Source organism: Triturus cristatus, chromosome 4_1, assembly GCF_964204655.1.
Source record: "Triturus cristatus chromosome 4_1, aTriCri1.1, whole genome shotgun sequence".
Taxonomy (NCBI): domain Eukaryota; kingdom Metazoa; phylum Chordata; class Amphibia; order Caudata; family Salamandridae; genus Triturus; species Triturus cristatus.
In genome coordinates, this window is record NC_140585.1 from 743,075,819 (window position 1) to 743,097,675 (window position 21,857).

Genomic DNA, 21,857 nt, shown 5'->3' on the forward strand with positions numbered 1-21,857 from the left:
CTACGAGAGAGAAAGTGACCCACCAACCAGGCACTGGAAAATGTCATGTCGTATGTTGAATATTTCCATTCTGACCCATAATGTCATTCATGATTTTTCCCCAAACACCACCGTTCTCCATCTGCTTGCAAGTACTGAAAATTGCTTCTATCCTAGATTAGTCCAGGCACCACATTTATGTCTTATGTACTTCTGAGGTGTCATACTCGTCCAAGTACTCAAAGTCTCCTCATTTTCTGTCTCCAACTGCATCACATGCAGTCAAATCATTACCAACAGAATCCGATTCAACATTTGTTTGTCAATTAATTACAATTGTAATCAATCATGAACAAAACAAGAATAAAATTCATACAATTTGTGGACCTAAACATACAGAAGCTAAAAGCAGCTTGAATTCCATTGCAATTATATATATAACAGCATTCCATTAATTGTTCCTATTTAACGAGGTTGACACAAAAACATATATTTAAGCAACTCTTGACAGAGACCCCGGTTCTGAGAGAGACAATTGAACATATGTGCTGTGTGACCAAGACCATACAGTACAAATGTCCCAAGACCGGAACTCTGACACGTCACACCCTCTGGAAAGTGCTTTAAAGTGTTCAACAGTCAGCATATGCACTGTACAAAAATAGGAAATTATCCAAATCATGACTAAGTTAAAATAAATATTTAATATTATATAATATCTCATTAAGTGGTTTACAGTGGGTCCACCAACCCCTTTATTGGTGGTTAATATCACTCTTTGTTCAAAATTAGTACCATTGAGTAACACTAAACACCTGTTATTCAGGTCAAAGATACCCTTGGTTGAACGTGCGCTTTACAAATACACATGTTATGTTTTTGTCTTGGCCCCCAGTTCTTCCTCAGGAAAGTTACCTAATGTCTTCCACTATATATTCATCTTCTTCTAGACTGTTGTCAGGTCCAAAGCTTTTTGATGCACCCAACTTTTAAAACAAGTATCATCAGGTCTGGCGTCTCAGAACATTTCACCAAAGTGATTCCAAGAAAGAGGCAATCACTTTGTGTGTTGGAGAGATCTGAGGCCTGGTTACTTTCCTCAGAATTTGCTCTTTTCCTGTGATCCTGGTTAACTCATATGTTTTGAAGGTTTGAACACTAAGAGCACTTTTAGGCTTTAAATGCATGTTGTCCCCCTGGTTTGAATGTTTTAACACCCTGATCTGATTTTCATTAAAGTACTTGTAAATAATGGAATGATTTTGAGATATTGGTAAAATATTACACATTGTCCAATTGAGTGTTCAGTTTCTTACTAATCTCAGTCTTGTATGTGTAAGTGTGTTTCACTGTGTGCCCTGTACACAAGTATATATGGGCATTCAATTTCTGTTGTGCCTGGCCTCTGGCCTGATCCTTCACCCTACCCTCCACAAGCAGCCAGCCCCCACTGTACAAAGCCTCCAGATGTGCTGTAGGGGTTAGCCACAAAGCCTGAGCTGCTTGCAGTCCCTGCTCCCACCCTGCTGCATTTAGCCAACCCCATGTGTGGCCATGGGCACAAAATACATTCTTTTTTCCGATTTTTTTCCAGCGTTTGCGGATCCGGTTCTGGGTTTGTGAATCGAGGCTCAAGTGCATCGGCATAACCCAGGGAGGTCTGGTATATGCAAAGCTATCACAGCTTCTATGACTACTGCAATACAAATATATGTTTTTTCATTTTTCTTTTAATACCGAGGGATCCCTTTGTGGCCTCTCTCATGGGCCTGGTGGTCAGAGTAGGCTCACCCTGCCCTTTTATTCCCTTTCTGTTTACATCATGTTGGGTAATAGCAGCCACAACAAAAATGTATCAATGATGAACAGCCAATCAGAAGGTGGCGGATATACAGATAGGTTTGTGAATCCACAATGCACAAAGACAGAAAAAGCTCCCTAGTCCAAAGGGGTGCCCTTATGATTTAAATGGAGTCACAAATCGATTGTGGATTCACAAATCCATGGAGAATCTGCATATTTACAGTCCAATTATATCTAATATTTAACTTCTTCCTTTCCAATCAAATAACATTTTGAAAGCTTATTTTTCAAAACTACTGAACAGATATACACCCAACCAACAAACACACATCTTGAGTAAAATTCTGCCTTCATGCTAAATATGGTGAAGTTCCATTCAGCCATTTATACTGTGTGGAAGAGTAAAGAATCCTATGAGATTTAAAATGGGAAATTGCACTTTTGGGCCCCCCGCTTTTTCTTTCCCCACTCAACAGATCTACATGATACTTGTCATGATGAAACCATGGTGGATGCATTTTTTGTTTTTGTTTTGGTAAGTTTCATGCAGATTTGTCAAATAGCTTAAAAGGTATTATTGCACTACTCCCTATCAATTCAGTAATTTTATGAATTCTAATAATGTATTGATCTAAGTAATTAACAGCAAAAAGTAATGGTTTCTTATTGTCCTTGCAGGATGAAGACATAATTAGGTATCACATTGTCTTGGGGGAACAGCTTTTGAAGAATGACCTACACATCGGCATGCACCGTGAAACAATGCTGGGAATTTCATACCAAGTGGGCTTTGTTCAGCACAGTGGCCAGGTACTCAAACCTGCATTGGGACTTGGGAAATAACGCTGCATAATCTAAACAGTACATTTAATAGTAATATTTGTTTGCATTTAAGAATGGCTTGAATTTCTGTCAATAACCCAGCTTGCTTCCAAGAAGTGTCATAGGAGTTAAGCCCACAGATGATCCACTTTTCTGCAGCATTAGTCGTGGCAGTGCCCACAAGGAAATTTAAGTGTAGGAACAAACCATGCAATATCTTTCCCAAGTACGTGAAGATAACCTACAATGTGACTAAAAAGTAAAAAGACAGATTTCAAGTTAAAGAAGCTTATATTTTGTAGCAACACTACTTATTACGTGTTGCCTTCACAAGGCAGAATGTATCCACAACCCACCATAGTGCATGAAAATTAACTCACAATACATGTTTGTAGAGAAAAAAGTTGAGAATTAAGAATTTTTCAACAGCACTTTAATCTGAATATGACCAAACAAAATTGTTAGTTACTTTCTAAAAACTCATCTAATATTGTAACCAAATTGTTTTACCTTTTTCCTCTCATCTTTTGTATTACTTGTTGACTCATTTCACAGTGATATTCCTGAAATAGTTTCCAGTCTGTTTTAAAACTTAGAACGTTTGGTAAATTTTCCATACCGTATTAATTTAGGAAAAGGTTGTTAATTTATTAATTTGGTGTGGATTTGTGCTACTCTAATTATTACTGAATAATAATAATGACACCACTAAGATACCTAAATCATATTTTTTACCTAAATATACAAACTGGGATGCAGATTTGTTCTGCTTGAATTATTCGGGAAGAATTATGCAGCCCTTAATCTTGAACATTACAATTTTGTAGGTAGCAGGTTCTACTTCAAATGTACTTGAATTTGCATCCTGGCCAGTGCAAATACCAAGATCTCCCTTACCACTCACTAGTAAGAAAGTCTCTCAGGATCTAGAATGTTTGTAAAGTGGTAGACTGAGAAATAGTGCTCCATTTGATTTTTCTTATATTCAAAATGGTTATCAAGGTACTGTGAAACTTGAACATCTTTGGAAATCTTTCTTCCCCAACATCTTAGCTGAAGGTTGCAATAGTGTTTCAAAAATACTACACACTTCAGGTTATGAGACTGATGTTCACAGAGACATGGCATAACCACACAATGCGCTCAGCCAGAACTTATTCCTGAAGTCTAGATTCCAAGTAATTTGTTTTGTAATTTTAAATGGTCATATACTGTCTTTAGGGATAGTCAAATCAATTTATTCATCAAGTTTATTTTCTATTCTTTGAGGTGCTACTCAACTGTACAGCATTTTGCATCACCACAGCATGCTGAGGATCCAACTATGGCAGAGTTTTTCCACACCACCTAGTTCCATTCTTCCTATACAACACATTTGATTACCATATCTGCCCACATAAAGTGTGTGTGTGCTAAATTCAAATTTCCCTGTCACAAAAGTTTCTCCGCCTACCTTAACTACAAGCATGCCTGTCTCAAATGTAGCCTTGCCAGTCTTGACTGTCTGAACCATGTCTGTTTCACCATGAAACCTGTCTGTCATGTTTTAACTGCAACTCTGTGTTTTCTAATGCAATGCTGCTCTCCTTAAAACCACCTCTCCTTATCTCACCTGGAACCTTGCATGCCTCAATTGCAATCTAATCAATGTCAATGCCAGTCCAACATTTATCAATCCAGCCTGACTCAGCTGTCACGTTGAATGTCTAATTTGCAATATGCATGCTTGTTGACGTCCTTGCAGAGTCCCAGTTACATGCTTGGTTACTGCTTTGCAATTTGCAAGGTTTATGTCAGCTTATCTCACAAGTTATAGCAAGAGCTACATTTTACTGTCTCTTCATATGTAAGAACTCTTAGGGACTAATTACACCTACGGCAGTTCTATTGACCGCCATAGCCGCAGTGATGGTGAGGGCACTGCCACACCAGTGGTCCAACCAACCTATTGCGAGTTTGGCAGTTGAACCACCAAAGGACCACTGCAACCACCGGGGATCGCAGATCCCCAGTGGTGGCACAGCGGCGTGAGGCCCACAATATGCATGGCGGTGCCGCTGCGGCATTGCCAAGCATATTTCAAGTTTCATCGCTGCCACAGTTTTCATGGTGGTGAGCCTGCCATGAAAAGTGTGTCGGTGAGGAAACAAAGGGGGCCCTACAGGGCCTCCTATTGCCTTAGGGCCAAGGAATGCATGCAGAGGGCACATGGTGTGCCCCCCTGTATGTATGCGCCTCCAGTTCCAGCACAGCAGGGACTTCAAAGTGCTAGAACGTGCTGTGGCGCTGCCTTTTTAGGGCTCACATTCGAGCCTTTGAAAGGCACCAACCTTGGGTATGCTGCCGCAGGACCGCCAGAAAACTCCTAATCTGGCGGGCGGGCGTGGTGGGCTTTGGTGTTCTCGCAGCGAGGTGCTGGAATGGCAGCCCGCTGCAAGACCACCAAAGGCGTAATCAGGCCCTCAGTAATAATCAAATAATTGTACTAAATGAGGTTTGAAATGCGCATATATACGAAAAATCTATAGGTAGTGAAATTAATGTTTTTGTATTTCCTTTGTAGATCTATATAAATGATGCTCCTATAAATTACACCAACGTGGCAACCAACATTGGAGTTATTCATGGGATACAAAAGGTCATGGAAATTCTGAAGAACAGATGTGACAATAATGACACTGTAATTGTTCTAGTAAGTCGTTTTGCTCCACAATTAAATGCACCTTCTGTTTTGAAGTGTTTTCACAATCTCACTACTTTGGCCCACTTCATAATGGCATTTGTGCACCCACCATCATTTCCATGTGCAGGGTTACCAATTCTCTAAACAAGACTTTGTACTTTTGCATTGACTTACTCGCACAACATTCCACCAACAGTGCAATTTCAGAATGAGTGAAACTCTTCAAAATGGTGGGTATGCGGCATTCCAGGGCAGAGACATTTGTAACATAGTGAAACTATAAAATCAGATGGATCACCTCATATTTGCAAGTATGCATGTATTCACAAATTGGTGGACACTGTCAGACTGTCCTATCAATTGTAGAAATTGGTTTCTATGCCGGGATCTGGGGGGTGGGGGCATTCCCAACATTGGTGTGGGTAGATGAGATTTTCTCCATAAAGATAACAATGTTCTCAGTGAGAAATATGAAAAGTCAAAAAGAGCAAATGCACTTCTTTATAATCACAGAAATGTAAGCAAATTGCAGGCATATACCTACAGTGTACCTTTAAAACCTTCTAGCCCTAACTTATTGATGTGGGCCACTGTGTATAATATATTCATTTCTTTACAAATGTATTGTTTACTTATCAAATATTTGAGTACAGTAAATATATGGTATCAAAAAACACTACTCTTTATAAGGGTAGCAGTCACTACTTTCAGGCAGATTCACTGCTGTTCATGCTGTGTTTAAAAACTATACATAATCAATGTATACAAATATGTATCACTGCACGTTCCAAACTATTTGCCAATCTTGCATGAATTTTGAAGTTGCCGCTTCTCTGCCTGCCATATTTCTTTTTTTGTTACATGATTACAGCGATGTATCCACTCCACTTCCAGTGGCAAGTCAATAATCACACGATATTGGAACTCAAACTTACCAGTATGAATCTGAAGTCTCAAAAAGATTTGTAAGAGACCATCACGCACTAGAATTCACTAGTAGCTTGCTTCATCATTGGATCAAATCTTCTGACAGCCAATGTGTCGGAGTGGGCTCAACCTCCAGAAGGAGGGAGCACTTCTAAGTTTGAGGCTAATGAGGTCTGTGGTTAGTTTAGTTCAAATTACCTTCAACTCCTAATTTACTTTATTTCTATTTGCAGGAATCAGGGTAAGAATTAAAATCAGAGGGAGGTGTAAATCAATGATCCCTTACATTTAGCATCAATCAATAACGGTCTACATGTTTCAACCTGCTTGGCCCAACAAGCTGACATGGCTTTCCTCGGGACCTAAATATACAGATCCCCAATGTAGATATAAGGACAGTATACTATTACCATTACTACAATGTTGCACTTATATATGCAAGCACAATAACTTACAGTTCCTCTAGGGTACAATAGCCCATAACCTGAAAAAGATGAAAAAGCATGAAATAAATGTACAAGTTACCTTGTTCTGGGTAATATGTGCTGTGACTAGGTATCTATATCACCATTAGTGCACATCATAGTGTCATAGCTTTATAAAAATAACAAAGTGTGTGTAGACTCCTCCTATATGAAAAATAGGGGATGTTGTGCGGACAGCAGAAGAAATAGGCATCAAGCATATGGAATGTTTCAACCTGGAATGCAACCTCATGAAAATAATGTGACATCCTCCTAATTTAGTTTGTTCATGCAGTGGTGAGGAAGGATATCATCAATATGACAAAAAAGAAGAAAATGATTAATACCATAAATATTTGCTCTCTATGTCCCAATAGGGTGCTACATAGGTGGGCGGACCCTGCAGTCAACCACTGTAGGGAACATCCTTACAAAATCCACATTAAGCAAATATGCCCTCCACTCACAGAAGGTAAAAGATAATGTCCAACCCCCCACAGGGATAATCACTCCCTTCATCAAGGGTGCTGGCCGGTGTTACCACCTACAGTCACTTCCAAGCTCTGTATGTTGACATTGTGAGCCACGGTGGCGGCTTTGAAATCACCCAACCGGCATACTCCTATCCGGGCATGCCCCCTACATGGTGTGTGTGAGAGCATCACATTGCACGCAGTATGGCCGGCACCCGGTGAGACTCAGAAACAAACAAAGGAGAAGGTGTTCCTTTTTTTGTGCGGAAGAAGCAGTATAGTTTCGAAAATAGGAGAATATGATCGCAATTAATAATTCTTCTATTCCAGTCACAAATTAAAAGAAAACTAAAGCAAAAAAGGGGAAAGTCTTGGTGCTAGCAGTATGAGTCTGCTTGTAAGGAATAGACCCAGCTGTCAAAAATCAGTAGCGAACTGTCTAGGGTCCATGAGATAAAAAAAGGGGGAGGGAAGGGAGTGTGCAAAAGCCGGAATGGTAAAAACAGATTTAAACTAAAATTCCAGTACTACCTGTCATGCTTGCAATGGTCATAGCCATTATTAATGAACAAAAAAACATTATTAATTAACAAAAAAACTAAAAGAATGCTACAGATATTGTGCTGAAGTCATAATGAAAATCAATATGTGTAGAGCGCTCTTCAGTTAGGCAAAGGGGAGATGATGTCTACTGTAATTAAATCCAGTAGGATTCTATTAAGTTAATGAATCCCTACTCAGTGCCCTTCCTCACCTGTAAGAGTGTTAAAATGTGTCATAGAAGTGAGTGATAATTAGCAATTGTGCCCTGAAAGTCATCACAAGCATGCATACGCATCATAAGATACCAACCAGGCAATATTTATAACTGAGACCACTTGTGAACCTCTGGGGATGGTAAATCCAATAATGATGCGCAGAAAAACATCAGTAGGATACGTACTCATCATGAAAATTCCAACCAGGGATTGCTATCATTGAGTCCAATTTTGGATGTCTAGAGGCGGTAAATCCAGCGTTGTTCTCTTTCAAAGAGCATCTTGTCAATTTATTTTGTTGATTTTCTCTACCTCCTCCATGACAACCCACTGTCAATCATCAATAGTAGGGTTAGCTGTAAAGATTACTCATGATTGGGATGCTTTTTTACACCGATTTTACTTCTATGTTCTCCTATTCAGGTCCTGATTTTCCTACTAGTCATCCCAATATATATATAATTGCATGTACAAGTGATCATGTAAACCACATGTGTGGTATTGCAGTTGGTATGTCTCCTCAGTATCCATTGTCTTTCTAGACCTAGATCAGTTGTCTTTGTGGGGTTAGTTAGTTAACATACATTACAGGTGCCATACAGGAAGTGCCCAATGACAGGTTGCAAACTCCACAATTGTGATACAGTGCTTGTTTTCGCAGGAGGTGTATATGGCCAGATATGGACTAGATGGTCGCGTATGTTGTGGCCTCTTCTGTGGGCAAATCTCGGTCTCTCAAAGTTCAAGTGATCCAGAATAAATTATACCCCAGTCCTTGTTAATGATCTTCTTGATGAGATTCAAAGCAATATTATATGTAGTTACACAAGTTAGAGTGTTGGTCTCTGGAGTGGTGTAAGATGGATCAAGGGGTATCTCTCTATTCTGGTTCCTTGCTTGTTGACACCTCTTTCTAATAATTGAATTCAGGTAATCTCTGTGTCTCAGTTTCTCTGCAAGCTCCCTTGCCTGCCATTTGTAGTCCCGGATATCACTACAGTTCCTCTGAATCCTCAAGAATTGACTATGAGGGTCATTTTCGCGTAATGGATACTACTGAAGTTTATAAGCTGTTCTTGTCAGTGGGCTTGTAATGCGTCTTTGTGTTGAGACCCCTTTGTTCGATGAAGATGTCAATGTCTAGGAAGGGGAGAGCAATGTTGCTCATGGTATATGTCAAGTTCAGATAGTCATCACAGGCATTAAGCCAAGTATGAACATTGTGGATAGTCACTTCATCCCCTTCCCATGTAATCAAGATGTCATTTATGTAGCGCTTCCCAAAAATGATCCTGTGTCGGTGTGGGTTCTATTCAGTCAGGACAAACCTCTCCTCAAAGTGAAGTACGTACAGACATGTTGCCAAGCTGGGGGTGAAGGTGCTACCCATCGACGTGCCATGGGTTTGTAGATCAAAGGAGCACTGGAACTCTAGGAAATTTTCAGTCAAGGCCAACCTACAACATTCCAATAAGAAATGTCTTGGAGTGTTATTCTGCCAATCCTCTTTAAAAAGGATCTCTTCTAAAGTCCAAAGTCATGTCCTGGAGCAGGCTGGTGTAAATGCTCTGAATGTCTAGCACTCAATTGCTAGATAGATCAAAGCGTATGTCTCCTAGAAATCGTAAAAAACAAAAAGATCTCTGATATCCTTACGGCAGATCGATGAACGTTGTACAATAGGTCAAAGAAAGAAGTCTGCAAAGTGCGAGAGGGGTTCCAAGATGGAACCACTACCCAATACTATTGGTCAAACTGGAGGGTGTATCACATTTTCATGCATTTTAGGTATAGCATAAAATAGGGTTTGTTAGGGTCCTTGTTGACCAGGGAGTCTGCTTCTTTTTGTGAAATCCACCCACCGATTTCTGCATCTTTAACCATACAAAGCATGGTGGTCTGAAGTTGAACCATTTTATTGTAGGTAGGATATATACATATATATATATATATATATATATATATATATATATATATATATATATATATATATATATATATATATATATATATATATATATATATATATATATATATATATATATCTTCAGAACACACGTCTCCCAAGATAACGTGAGGCGCACTCCGAGCTCGTAATCCAAAAATAAATCTTTATTCGTCACTCTCCGTGGAAAGCTGACACACGCGTTCCGGCGCCCTGGCCTTCGTCAGTGTCAGTTAGTACATCGAAAAAGCCACATATAAATAATAGCTGTCTTCATTGGACAAGAAGGAAAATGAGCAAAACCAACAAAGGACTAATCAAATAGATTACAATAAATCAATCATTGTGTGTCGCCCATTTTAGCCTAGTCAATTTGAAAATGAAAATGAAGGCAAAATTAACAGGGTAATTCATCAAACCATAGCAGTTGCGTGGGTGCATAAAACAGCCTGAAACCCTTTAGACATATAAAGCATGCAAAGCGGATATGCACGAATTGCAAATTGCCTAAGAGGAGGAAAGAAAATCAGTTCATTCACTTGCATATATTATCATAATTAATCGCAACAAATTCATTGTAAATATTGCTCCATCACCCGGCATACCAAAATTTAACAAAACTCTGTCTAGGGTCAATATTATTTTGTACATTCCCATAGAGTTGTGCTGACAATGGATTTTACCTATATAGGTTAAATAGAGCCCTCAAATGGGCTGTTGTCTAGTAATAGTTAAACGTTAGGTGAAAGTGCATCCTTGCAGAATCCTTTGCACGACACCCGAATAATGCATGAGTAAATGTAAAATACAATAAATGCGTATGTATCCCACACACTGCTCAAACTGCCAATGTACTAATGCTTTTCTAGATCCAATTGCATACATGATGTCCCCTGGGATTAGACTTTGATTTAACCAATGAAGGACCACAGTTCTTCCTCCATATTTAGACCCCCAGGAGTGCGTGTCTGGAGTTCAACAATAAAGCGTGCCTCCAATTGACGCAACTCTTCGACCCTGTCTCCACCTCTTTCAGTGACGGGGACATGGTCAAGGCAGAAATAGCTTAATTTATCACTGCGAGATTCATAGAAAAAACCATAGGTTTCAGGCACGTTATAGTTAGGAATTAGCATTTAAAAAACCTCAGAAATTCACTGAAAAAAACCATAGGTTTCAGTCCAGCTAACTATAACACCCGTGAAACCTATGGTTTTTTTCAGTGAATTTCTGAGGTTTTTTAAATGCTAATTCCTAACTATAACGTGCCTGAAACCTATGTTTTTTTCTGTGAATTTCAAAGGTTTTTTAAATGCTAATGTCTAACTATGCCTACAGAGATAGGACATGTGAAGAAAGAAGAAAAAATGCACAGAAAGAAAAAAAAGAAGTGCAGAAAGAAGCAACAGAAGTCCTCAAAGATGAAGAAAACTGCAGGAAGAAGGATAACATGCAGAAAGAACAAAAAGAAGAGCAGAAAGAATCCTTGTTGCAAAATCATCCTGTACCCTCAACGTTTTCAGACGGATACTGGTGGTAACCGAGTCTGACTAACCAGTCCTAGAGCCAGTGCTATGTTAAAAGACACTTAGAATACAGTGAAAACACCTACATACACTAGGGAGCATTATGCGTTGGGGTCCCCCTGTGATTAGCATGACCTCCTCTGTAAGCCCCTAGTATATAATAGGGCAGGGGGATTAAAACTACCTCTTAAAACAGGCCACAGGGCGTTTTTGCACATGTTAACTCAGGCCCCGTCCCCTCCCTTCACCACTGTGTAAACACGCCCCGTGTCCGTTTTTAGTTAGGAGATTAAGTTCATTTGAATCCTGAGGGTCCCAAGGGTCCAACTAGCCCACTAGGTACCTCCAGTAAGTGACACAGAGCTGCGTTGCAGAGAGGTGTAAAAAGTGGCACAGCCTGGACCACCTCTCTGCAGTGCAGCTCAGTGGCGCTTACTGGAAGCACTTGGTGGGCTAGTTAGCCCCCAGGGGCCCTCAGTATTGAAGGGAAATTATATCCCCAATTTAAAACGTGCCATAGTGCGTGTTTGCACACGTCACCTCAGGCCCCGTCCCCTCCCTTCACCACTGTGTAAACGCACCCTGTGGCTGTTCTAGGTTGAGAGATTAAGTCCCCTTGAATCCTAAGGGTCCCTAGGTTCAAACCAGACCACTAGGTACCTCCAGTAAGCGCCACAGAGCTGCGTTGCAGAGAGGTGTAAAAAGGGGCTTGGCCTCAGAACACCTGTCTGCAGCGCAGCTCCCTGGCGCATACTGGAGATGCCTGTTGGGCTAGTTGGCCCTCAGGGACCCTCAGTATTGAAGAGGAATCAATTCCCCAACTTACAACTCGCCAGGGGCCGCGTTTGCAGAGTGCTGCAAGGAGGGGGCGTGGCCTCCGGCACAATGCCAGTCTTTTATTTATTTAAATTTTTTAAGAAGGGGGGCTGTGTGGTTCCCCTTCTTATTCTAATGTATTGTCCCTGATGACCCCATCCCCCAGGGCCTGTCTCCTAATTATATTCTTTTGACCCCAATCCCCAGGGCAGGCCACTGTTTTTTATTATTTTTAAAAAAGATATATTTATAGACACACCTAGGACATGCTGGACAAACCGTACGTACCTATCACCATGACGATTTGAGTGATATTCATTAAAAGGCGACTATGCATACAATGAATCCACGTGGAATGTATTTACACCACTAGTAAAGCTCTGACATGTCTGATGCCCTACCGTGCCTAATCCCGGTAGACACCCTTGTCGTTTATTTATACAAACATGGGTAGCTATTGACGGGCACATTTAATACACATGCACACCAAGCCATTCAAAGGGGATTCGACCAAAACTATGTAAGAAACCCCCCTCACGGTTAATAAAACACACATCCACTGCCGGATGTGTAATACTTTTTATTTTACTCTCTAGAAAGGGGACGAACATCACTTGAGAGTCACAGCGCGCTTCTGGCAGAGCCCAATGCTGTGTTACACCCACCATTGCCTGCCGAGTGCCACACACCTCTGTGTTGTATTCCACCAGCTAGTGCATATGCTATGACACTCTCTAGCCCATGTGCACTGTAACACCACCCCGTGAATATGTCATGCCACACTTGTTTTCGCACGGGTTATATTGCCCCATCTAACCTGCCTTCCTCGATGCCTATGTTATAACGCACAGTGCTATGCCATACATATTACAATATGGGATCCATATCTTTGTCACAGTGCATATGAAACATTACACTCCCCAGCACATATTTTATATTACAACTTTAGAGACTAGTTAGGTTACACAACACTGCCCTGTGCATATTACACTCCAAGGCGCACATCGCATAGCACGCGCTAGTGCCTGTGCTATCTCGCGCTCTCCAATGAATCTGTCATTGCGCACAATGTATTGCATATTATATTTCACGCCCGGTTCATCTTATATCACACTTTTTGGTGCATAGTTTATACCATACACTATATCTAGTTTTCATTTTCAAACGTGCTCTCAGGACTATGTTCTATATAACACTGTGTTCACCTACCCTTTTCACGGGCATTACATTTTGCGATAGGGGTGGAGGGTCAGGGGGTGTTTCTGCCAAGTGAGCCCGGAGTCACAGTCACAAGCGTCCTCTTCTTCCTGAATAAAAGTGAGATTATGCTGCATACTTGTTCATATTTTAAGTAGTTCGCACAGACACACGTTTTAAAAACAATAAAGTTCCTAATACCCGCCTTCTCTGAACAGTTAGCTTGCTGCCACATTCCCCTCCTCCCTATCCTCTGTTGTGTGAATCCATGGACTAGCCTCCTCCCTCCTGCCATGCATGGTCTGATGTGCTGCCACTGCCCTCAATTTAGTATGATGTACCAGTCCCCTCCTCCTGCCCTCCATTGCCCAATTCTATGCCCCATCATTGACCTCCTCCTTAAACTCTGTGCTTAGCTTGCTGCCCCTATTCTCCTTCCCCCTGCCCTCCGATGTCTTTCTGCATGCCCCTGCTCCATCGTTTTTGCCCACCATGTTCCATGGACCTGCCACTCCTATCTACTCTGAGTGTTCTGTTGAGCTGCCACTCCCCTCCAACCTGCCTAGCATTGTCAGATGACTGTAACCTGTCCCTGCCACCTCCACCCTGCCTGTCCACATGCCATGCCCCTATCCTCTTCCTCCTGTCCTACATGGTCCATTGTACTGCCACACTCTTCTGCCCTCCCTGGTCTGTTGTGCTGCAACTGCTCCTCCTGCCTGCCCCGTGCGGTCTGTTGTGAGGCCCCTTCCCCTGAACTTTCTTGTCTGTGCACAGGTCCTGACCCTCCCTTCTATCCTCCATCGTCCTTTGTGCATGCCCCTGCACCCTCCTTCTTGCCCATCATAGCCATTGTGCTGCCACTAACCCTCCCACTTGCCATGCATGGTCTTCTGTGCTGCCATGGCCCCTCCCACCTTCCCTGTGTGGTCAGTTAGCTGCCCCTGATCCCCTCCCACCTTCCCTCCATGGTCTGTGTGTATGCCGTCACAGTCTCACTGTTGCTCTTCATGGTGTGTCTTGCTTCTAGTGCCCATCCTGCCTGACCTCCATGGCTATCTTGCTGCTCCTGCCCTGCCCCCTTGCCCCCAGCTCTCTGTTTACATGTGCAGACCCCTACTCCCTCCCTCCTGGCTTGTCTGTTCCATTGTAATGCCCCTGATCCGTCCCTCCTGCCCTTTATGGTCTGTTATGCTGCAGCTTTCTCTCCTGTCTGTCCATTATGGTCAGCTAGCTACCATTGCCTCTTGCCCCTCTGTTCTCTGCTGTCCATGTGCATGGTCCGGTCCCCTCCCTCTTGCTTTCTATGGATTGTTGTGCTGCACTCCCGTCCCGCATGCCCTGTGTGGTGTATTGTGCTGCTGCAAACCCTGATGCCTGCCCTGCAGGGTCAGTTTGGTGCACCTCTCCATGTCCCTCCTGTCCTCTGTTATCCAAGTCCATGTGCCTACCCCATTTCCTTCCATGATCCAATGTACCATACTTGCGAACATTTTGAACTTGGTAAGAGGGAGATTTTGAAAAAAAACTGGGGTATTGATTTTCCCCTTTGAGTTACATTGAAAAAGAGGAGATTGTAGACAGGAGACAGATCAAATAAAGCCCATTTGAGCTTAAAAACATTGGACGTTTCCTGGCTGAATCGGGTCTGTTGGCATGTAATGGTTGTACTACCATTGCCTCTTGCTTCTGCCCACAATGGTCTATTACATTGCCACAGCCTCTCTTGCAAGTCCTGTATTGTTGGTTTGTTGCCCCTGCCCCCCTTTCCACTGCCCTCCATAGTCTGTTGTGCTGCCACGGCCCTTCCTGCCTGCTCAGTGTGGTTAAATTGTTGCCTTTTGCACCCTCCTACCTGCCTTCAATTTTCAGAGTCCGTGCCCCTGGCCTCTGCCTCTCAACAGTATCCTAATGAACAACTAAATTGCTAACATTCTATATTTATTACAAAAGTGTGGAACGCCTGACGTCATCTTGATGTAATCAAAACTGTAATACCTAGAGCATTTCCTTTAGAAATTACATATATGAGAGGGTCTTATTGGCATCAAAATTATGGTTAGTGCTCTAAAAGACTAAAATAAGGACATATTTTCTGAGTTTTCAAATAGCGACAAAGCACTTTTAAATTATTTGTTATCTTTATGTTTTTTTATCCAGTTGACCACTTGATTAAATGTTGCACTTAGGGAGAGGATGTGGTGTTACTTCCAGAACTGCAGACTTTGCAACTGGGGAGCCAGGTTGGAGTTTCTGCTTCAGCTCGACATTCTGTGATTCTGGTCAAATCACTTAGTCTCCCCATGTCTACAACCAAAATGAATTTGTTCTTGTGTGATGTAACCAATGCTCATGTAAAGCACGCCAATACCTGACAAGCCTGCACTATATAACACTGCAAAAACACAAAATAATAAGTGTTTTGCACACTTCTGTCATTGGGCTATATTTGGGCTACATCTGGGTGATTTTGGGCTACATTTGGGCTCTTTTGTCTCCGGTGGCCATCTTGGGAGATTTATTTGTTAGAAGTTTCCTAATTTCCTCATGTACTGCAGTCTCCTCAGTAGGAAATGCTTTCAGTTTTTTACTTTGATTCCATCATGAAGGTATTCAGATATGTCACACATTTGCCATATATTATGAAAGTTAGCACTCTAGTTGCTCATTAGATCACTGTAGTAAAACTACTGTTCACCATGGAAGTCTGCTCCTGGTATTAAAAGTGCATGTTTCAGTCTGCATGTCAGAATTTTTTAATGAAATAGAAGAGGATTTGAGAAGTCACTCAAAATGTGCCCTCATTTTCTTTCTTCAACATTAATCATAATTTCTTTGGCAAAATGAACCCCCTCATTGTGTTCCTTTTTAAATTAAATGTTTTAAGTGTTACCAGTTTATTCCAATCAAGATGGCTTCAGGTGTGCCATACTTTTGTCATAATGAAGACAGTAAGCGCTCTAGTTGTTTTTAAGAACACTCTGGGACATTCTGTCATTGGACTATACTTGGGCTACATCTGGGTGATATTTGGGCTACATTTGGGCTCTTTTGTCTCTGGTGGCCATCTTGGGAGACTTATTTGTTATGAAGTTTCCTAATTTCCTCATTTACTGCAGTCTCCTCAGTAGGAAATACTTTCAGTTTTTTACTTTTATTCCATCAAGAAGGCATTCAGATGTGTCACACATTTGCCATAAATTCAGAATTTTAGCACTCTTTTTGCTCATTAGATCACTGTAGTAAAGCTACTGCTCACCAGGGAAAACTGCTGCTGGTATTGAAAGTGCATGTTTCAGTCTGCATGTCAGAATTTTTTAATGAAATAAAAGAGGATTGCAGAAGTCAAAATGTGCCCTAGTTTTTCTTTCTGCAGCACTAATCATACTTGTTATGGAAAAATGAACCCCCTCATTTTGTTCCTTTTTAAATTAAATGTTTTAAGAGTTACCACTTTAATCCAAGCAAGATGGCTTCAGGTGTGCCATATGTTTATCATAAGTAGGACTGTTAGCGCTCTAGTTGTTCTTTGGAACACTCTGGGAAGCTGCAGTAGAACACAAAGGAATCAACTGACAGTCTCTGCCCTTGTTGGATGTGCATGTTTTACTGAGAATGTCAGACTTCATTCTCACATGACTGAGAAAGATAATGTGAATTTACAGAAAATAATCTCTCAGTTTAGCTTATAGATCACCTTCCAAACCTCTGTGGGAAAAGCATGAAAAAATATTTTTCTCTCAATCATGATATCCCAGCAGAAGGCTTTTTCACATTGTGAAATCACCTTAGAACATACCACAATTCCTAAAATGAGTATGGTACCATCAACAAATGATTTATAATGTAACTAAAGTCTTAAAACCTTCTATTAACTGCAATGCTTTTTAATGAGGTGCTATCATGTATATTGGTCCCAAGATAGCTGCCAACACTTCTTGGATGAAGTGCTGACAGCCAATCAGATCTCAGGATGAGATGTGTGGTTAGGCTCCGCCCACATATATATATGATTTTACTTTTGATTTTCTCAGGAACTACTGAACAGATTGACACCAGACCTGCAAAAGGCACTTCCCTGAGCTGAGGACTACCTCTCTGCCAAATTTCAAGTAATTCTGTTCAGCCGTTCGGGCTGTACCTTGGACTAAAGGTCCCTAGGAAAATTGCATAGGGAAACGCGTTTTGGGACCCCCCTTTTTTCTCAGCCCCCGCTTGACGAATCTCCCCGAGACTTTCAGGGTAGGAGCGGAGCGGAGCGCCCCACCTATTTTGAAAATTTTGCGAGGATTTGTCAACCGGCGCCAAAGTTATTCCAAATAGAATGTTGCAGATTTCCTATGGAAACACGGTCCTAACTATAACTATCTACTGGCGACCGCCAGTAGATAATATATATATATATACATATATATATATTCACTGAAAAAATCATAGGTTTCACACATGTTATAATTAGCTGTACATTTCACTCGTAAAAAACCAATGAAATTCCCCCGTTATAGTTAGTGCAGGCAACTATAACTCACGCGACCGCAATCCTCTGCTGATGCTAATACTGTATTTAGACACTTATTTGCCCATGTCTTCTTCCATTAAATTTTAGCTATACATATATTACAAATATTTTTTTTTCATAAAGACACATATGTCATCAGCAGAAGATTGCGGTCGCGTGAGTTATAGTTGCCTGCACTAACTATAACGGGGGAATTTCATTGGTTTTTTACGAGTGAAATGTACAGCTAACTATAACATGTGTGAAACCTATGGTTTTTTCAGTGAATTTGCAAGGTTTTTTAAATGCTAATTCCTAACTATAACGTGTGTGAAACCTATAGTTTTTTCAGTGAATTTGTACGGTTTTTTAAATGCTAAGTTACTTTACGCCATTCGTGGCGTGCGCGCCCAGTTAACGCAGTTCGTTGCGTGCGCGCACGGTGCGCTTCGCGCACCACGCGCCCACTTTATGCAGTTAGTGCCGTGCACGCACGGTGGTCACGCAGTGCGCTGCGCGCACCACGTGCCCACGTTATGCGGGATGGGCCATGTACGCACGATGCGCTTCGCGCACCGTGCACACATGGGGGACATATTATGCGCATCGTTGAGAAATGTATTCTTATTAATTTCATACATGTGATAAGCCATGCACAAATGGTACCCTTCGGGCACCATTTGCACACGGGGTGGGGAGAGTGTGGATAATTTTTTTAAAAAAAAATTTTTACCGTACGCGTACGGTAAGCGTAATCGCCGATTTTCCGAAAAAAAAAAATTTTTTTTTTTGGGATAGGGGGATTTTTGTGGACCCCTATATCATTGATGGGTGGTTAGGATCTGAAGAAACTGCCCCTTTAGACATTTTTGGGCTTCATTTTTGCTGCCCAACTCTGAGAGCGAGAGAGAAAATGGCGGCCGCTGCTTCCTGGTTTCGACCGATTCGAATGTTTACTAAGATCTAAGAGCCAATCAGAATCGCGCTCGCGCACGTCACCGTACGCGTACGGTAAGCGCACCGTAAGCGCACCGTAAGCTGGCTCAGATATATATATTGATTTAAAGGCTATTTTCTCAGAATCTACTGAACAGATTCACACCAAACCTACAAAAGGCACTTCCTTGACCTGAGGACTACCTCTCTGCCAAATTTCAAGTAATTCTGTTCAGCCGTTCGGGCTGTAGCTGTGTCTAAAGGTCCTATGGAAAAATGCATGGGAAAAACGCGTTTTGGGACCCCCCTTTTATCTCAGCCCCTGCTTGACGAATCCCCCCGAGACTTTCAGGGTAGGAGCGGAGCGTAGCGCCCCACCTATTTTGAAAAATTTGCGAGGATTCGTCGACCGGCGCCAAAGTTATTCAAAATAGAATGTTGCGGTTTTCCTATGGAAACGTGGTCCTAACTATAACTACCTACTGGCGACCGCCAGTAGGTAATATATATACATATATATCCACAAAAAAGCACACCACAGTTTGAGGCACCTCACACGGTATGTTTATTCACCTTTTTATTGGCAGGGTGGCGGGGAAACAACAGCACCATCTTTACAGTGAAAGTTCATAGCCAAACGCGTTTCGGGATAGTCACTCTTGTTCACTGGCATCCGGTAGGGAGAGAGAGCAGCAAAGGTCTTTCCGCCGTTCTTGCAGCGGTTTAAAATAAGTCCAGCCTCAGTGGGCGTGTCTCACAGTTGAATTCTGGTCTTTGTATTTCTAATCCGTAGTGGTTTGCTGCTGTACCCCCAAGTGGCTTAAAACCTGTAGTAGGTCACTGGTCCAGCTGGGGCTGGGCCCCCGCTTATGTTGGCCCCACCAACATGGTCATACCGTTCCTCTATAGCTCGTCATCATAGACGCTTAGGAGCCGCACATCCGCAGCGGGGCGTCTCGCGATCTGGAGCCGACCGCTATAAATCCACAAAAAAGCACACCACAGTTTGAGGTGCCTCACACGGTATGTTTATTCACCTTTTCATTGGCAGGGTGGTGCGGAAACAACAGCACCATCTTTACAGTGAAAGTTCATAGCCAAACGCGTTTCGGGATAGTCACCCTTGTTCACTGGCATCCGGTAGGGAGAGAGAGCAGCAAAGGTCTTTCCGCCGTTCTTGCAGCGGTTTAAAATAAGTCCAGCCTCAGTGGGCGTGTCTCACAGTTGAATTCTGGTCAAGTGATCAACTTTGAACTTCTGAGTGTGCATTCTTACTTTGGTAATGTTTGGATATATATATATATATATATATATATATATATATAGATATATAGATTTATATATATATATAGATATATAGATATATATATATATATTCACTGAAAAAACCAGACAAAGGTTTCAGGGGCTTTATAGTTAGGAATTGGCATTTAAAAAACCTTAGAAATTCACTGAAAAAACCATAGGTTTCAGGGGCGTTATAGTTAGCTGGACATGACCATGTCATGAGTGATGTAATATGTGATGTCATCAGCAGTGCATTGCGGGGGCGCGAGTTATAGTTAGCTGAACTAACTATAACAGGGGAATTTCTAGGGTTTTATACGAGGAAAATGTCCAGCTAACTATAACGCCCCTGAAACCTATGGTTTTTTCAGTGAATTTCTAAGGTTTTTTAAATGCCAATTCCTAACTATAATGCCCCTGAAACTTTTGGTTTTTTCAGTGAATTTCAAAGGTTTTTAAATGCCAATTCCTAACTATAACGTGCATGAAACCTATGGTTTTTTCAGTGAATTTCAAAGGTTTTTTAAATGCTAATTCCTATCTATAACTTATCTCTGAAGATATCATGAAAAGCATTCTTTTTTAAAAGTAGGGTGCACATTAGTTTTGTGGAAAAGCATCTTTGTGATTGGTTAAGAAAAAGCAGTTTCAATGTGTAGTACATATCAAAGGATAAAATTTGCTCAGATCAACCACACCTGCTACTTGCATTTGGAAGGCACTGTTCGAACTTAAAACAATCGTCAACTTTTAACCTGCACGTGTTGTTAAATATTCAAGAAAATGTTACAAAAGAATATTGTTAAGTGTTGTAGAATGTTCTAGAAAGTGTGTTGATAGAATACGTTGCACTTCTGACTTCTATGTGTTGTTGAATATTAAAAAAACGGTTCATATGGAAAATTAAAAAGAAACCAATAGAGAAGTTTTGAAACCTAAAAGAATCAAGGAACTATTCTAATTTATTCTTTACATGTATTTATGTGTGCAGCAACAAAATTATAGACACAACAGCACTAGGAAGAGGAAGAAGCAGGCAGTGGTGGGAGGGGAGAGATGGGCAGAATGGCACACATGCACAATTAAGTACAACACACATATAGACTAACAATGGCCAAAATGAAACACACCAACAAGCAGCACAAGTCACACAACCCGCCAACATCACACCACTGAACGAGCATAGAAGTGAAAACCATGCTGCATTCATACAGGATGTGTACAAAGGCCAGTCGTTGGTGTTGTACGATGTCTGCGACCGTGGTCATCATGGATGAGATGCCCAGCATGTGGCACATGGTCGAGTTCACTGTGTGTTATGTTGCCAAACGGCTGCACCTCCCTCCCACGAGCCCCCACACTTTTGTTCGGTGCACTGTTGTATCTCGTGCACTCGTACGGCACACAATTGTAATGCTTATTTGCGCATGTCCTGCTACATTCAAACTACAACATCACAGTGCTGTTTGGAGGTGGTGCATGCCAGTTTACAACATCAACTGCTGCGGCTCTTGTAGCAGGCCACACTAGAACACAGAGACACACTTACCGCACTTCCTGTACACGGACATGTCCGAGACACCCCGTTCCCCTTGCTGGATAGGCACACCCCTGCACTGACCTGTGAACCCCAGACCAGCACATGCCCGTTGTGCATGCAGGAGGATGCGTGCGTAGCTACACATCCAGGCTCACTGCCAACGCTGAGGTGACAGCACACTGTGATGTTGCAGGGCTCGTGCC

At 41.8% G+C, this 21,857-nt stretch overlaps 1 protein-coding gene across 1 annotated transcript in view; it reads left to right on the plus strand.

Annotated features, from left to right (window-relative positions):
- LOC146855449 (stabilin-2-like) overlaps positions 1-21,857 on the plus strand; it is a 1,111,419-nt gene that overhangs the window by 606,268 nt on the left and 483,294 nt on the right. The window contains exons 34-35 of the mRNA XM_085653245.1: positions 2,461-2,592; positions 5,168-5,296. Coding sequence (XP_085509371.1) covers positions 2,461-2,592; positions 5,168-5,296 — 261 coding nt within the window. The remainder of the gene's footprint in view (positions 1-2,460; positions 2,593-5,167; positions 5,297-21,857) is intronic.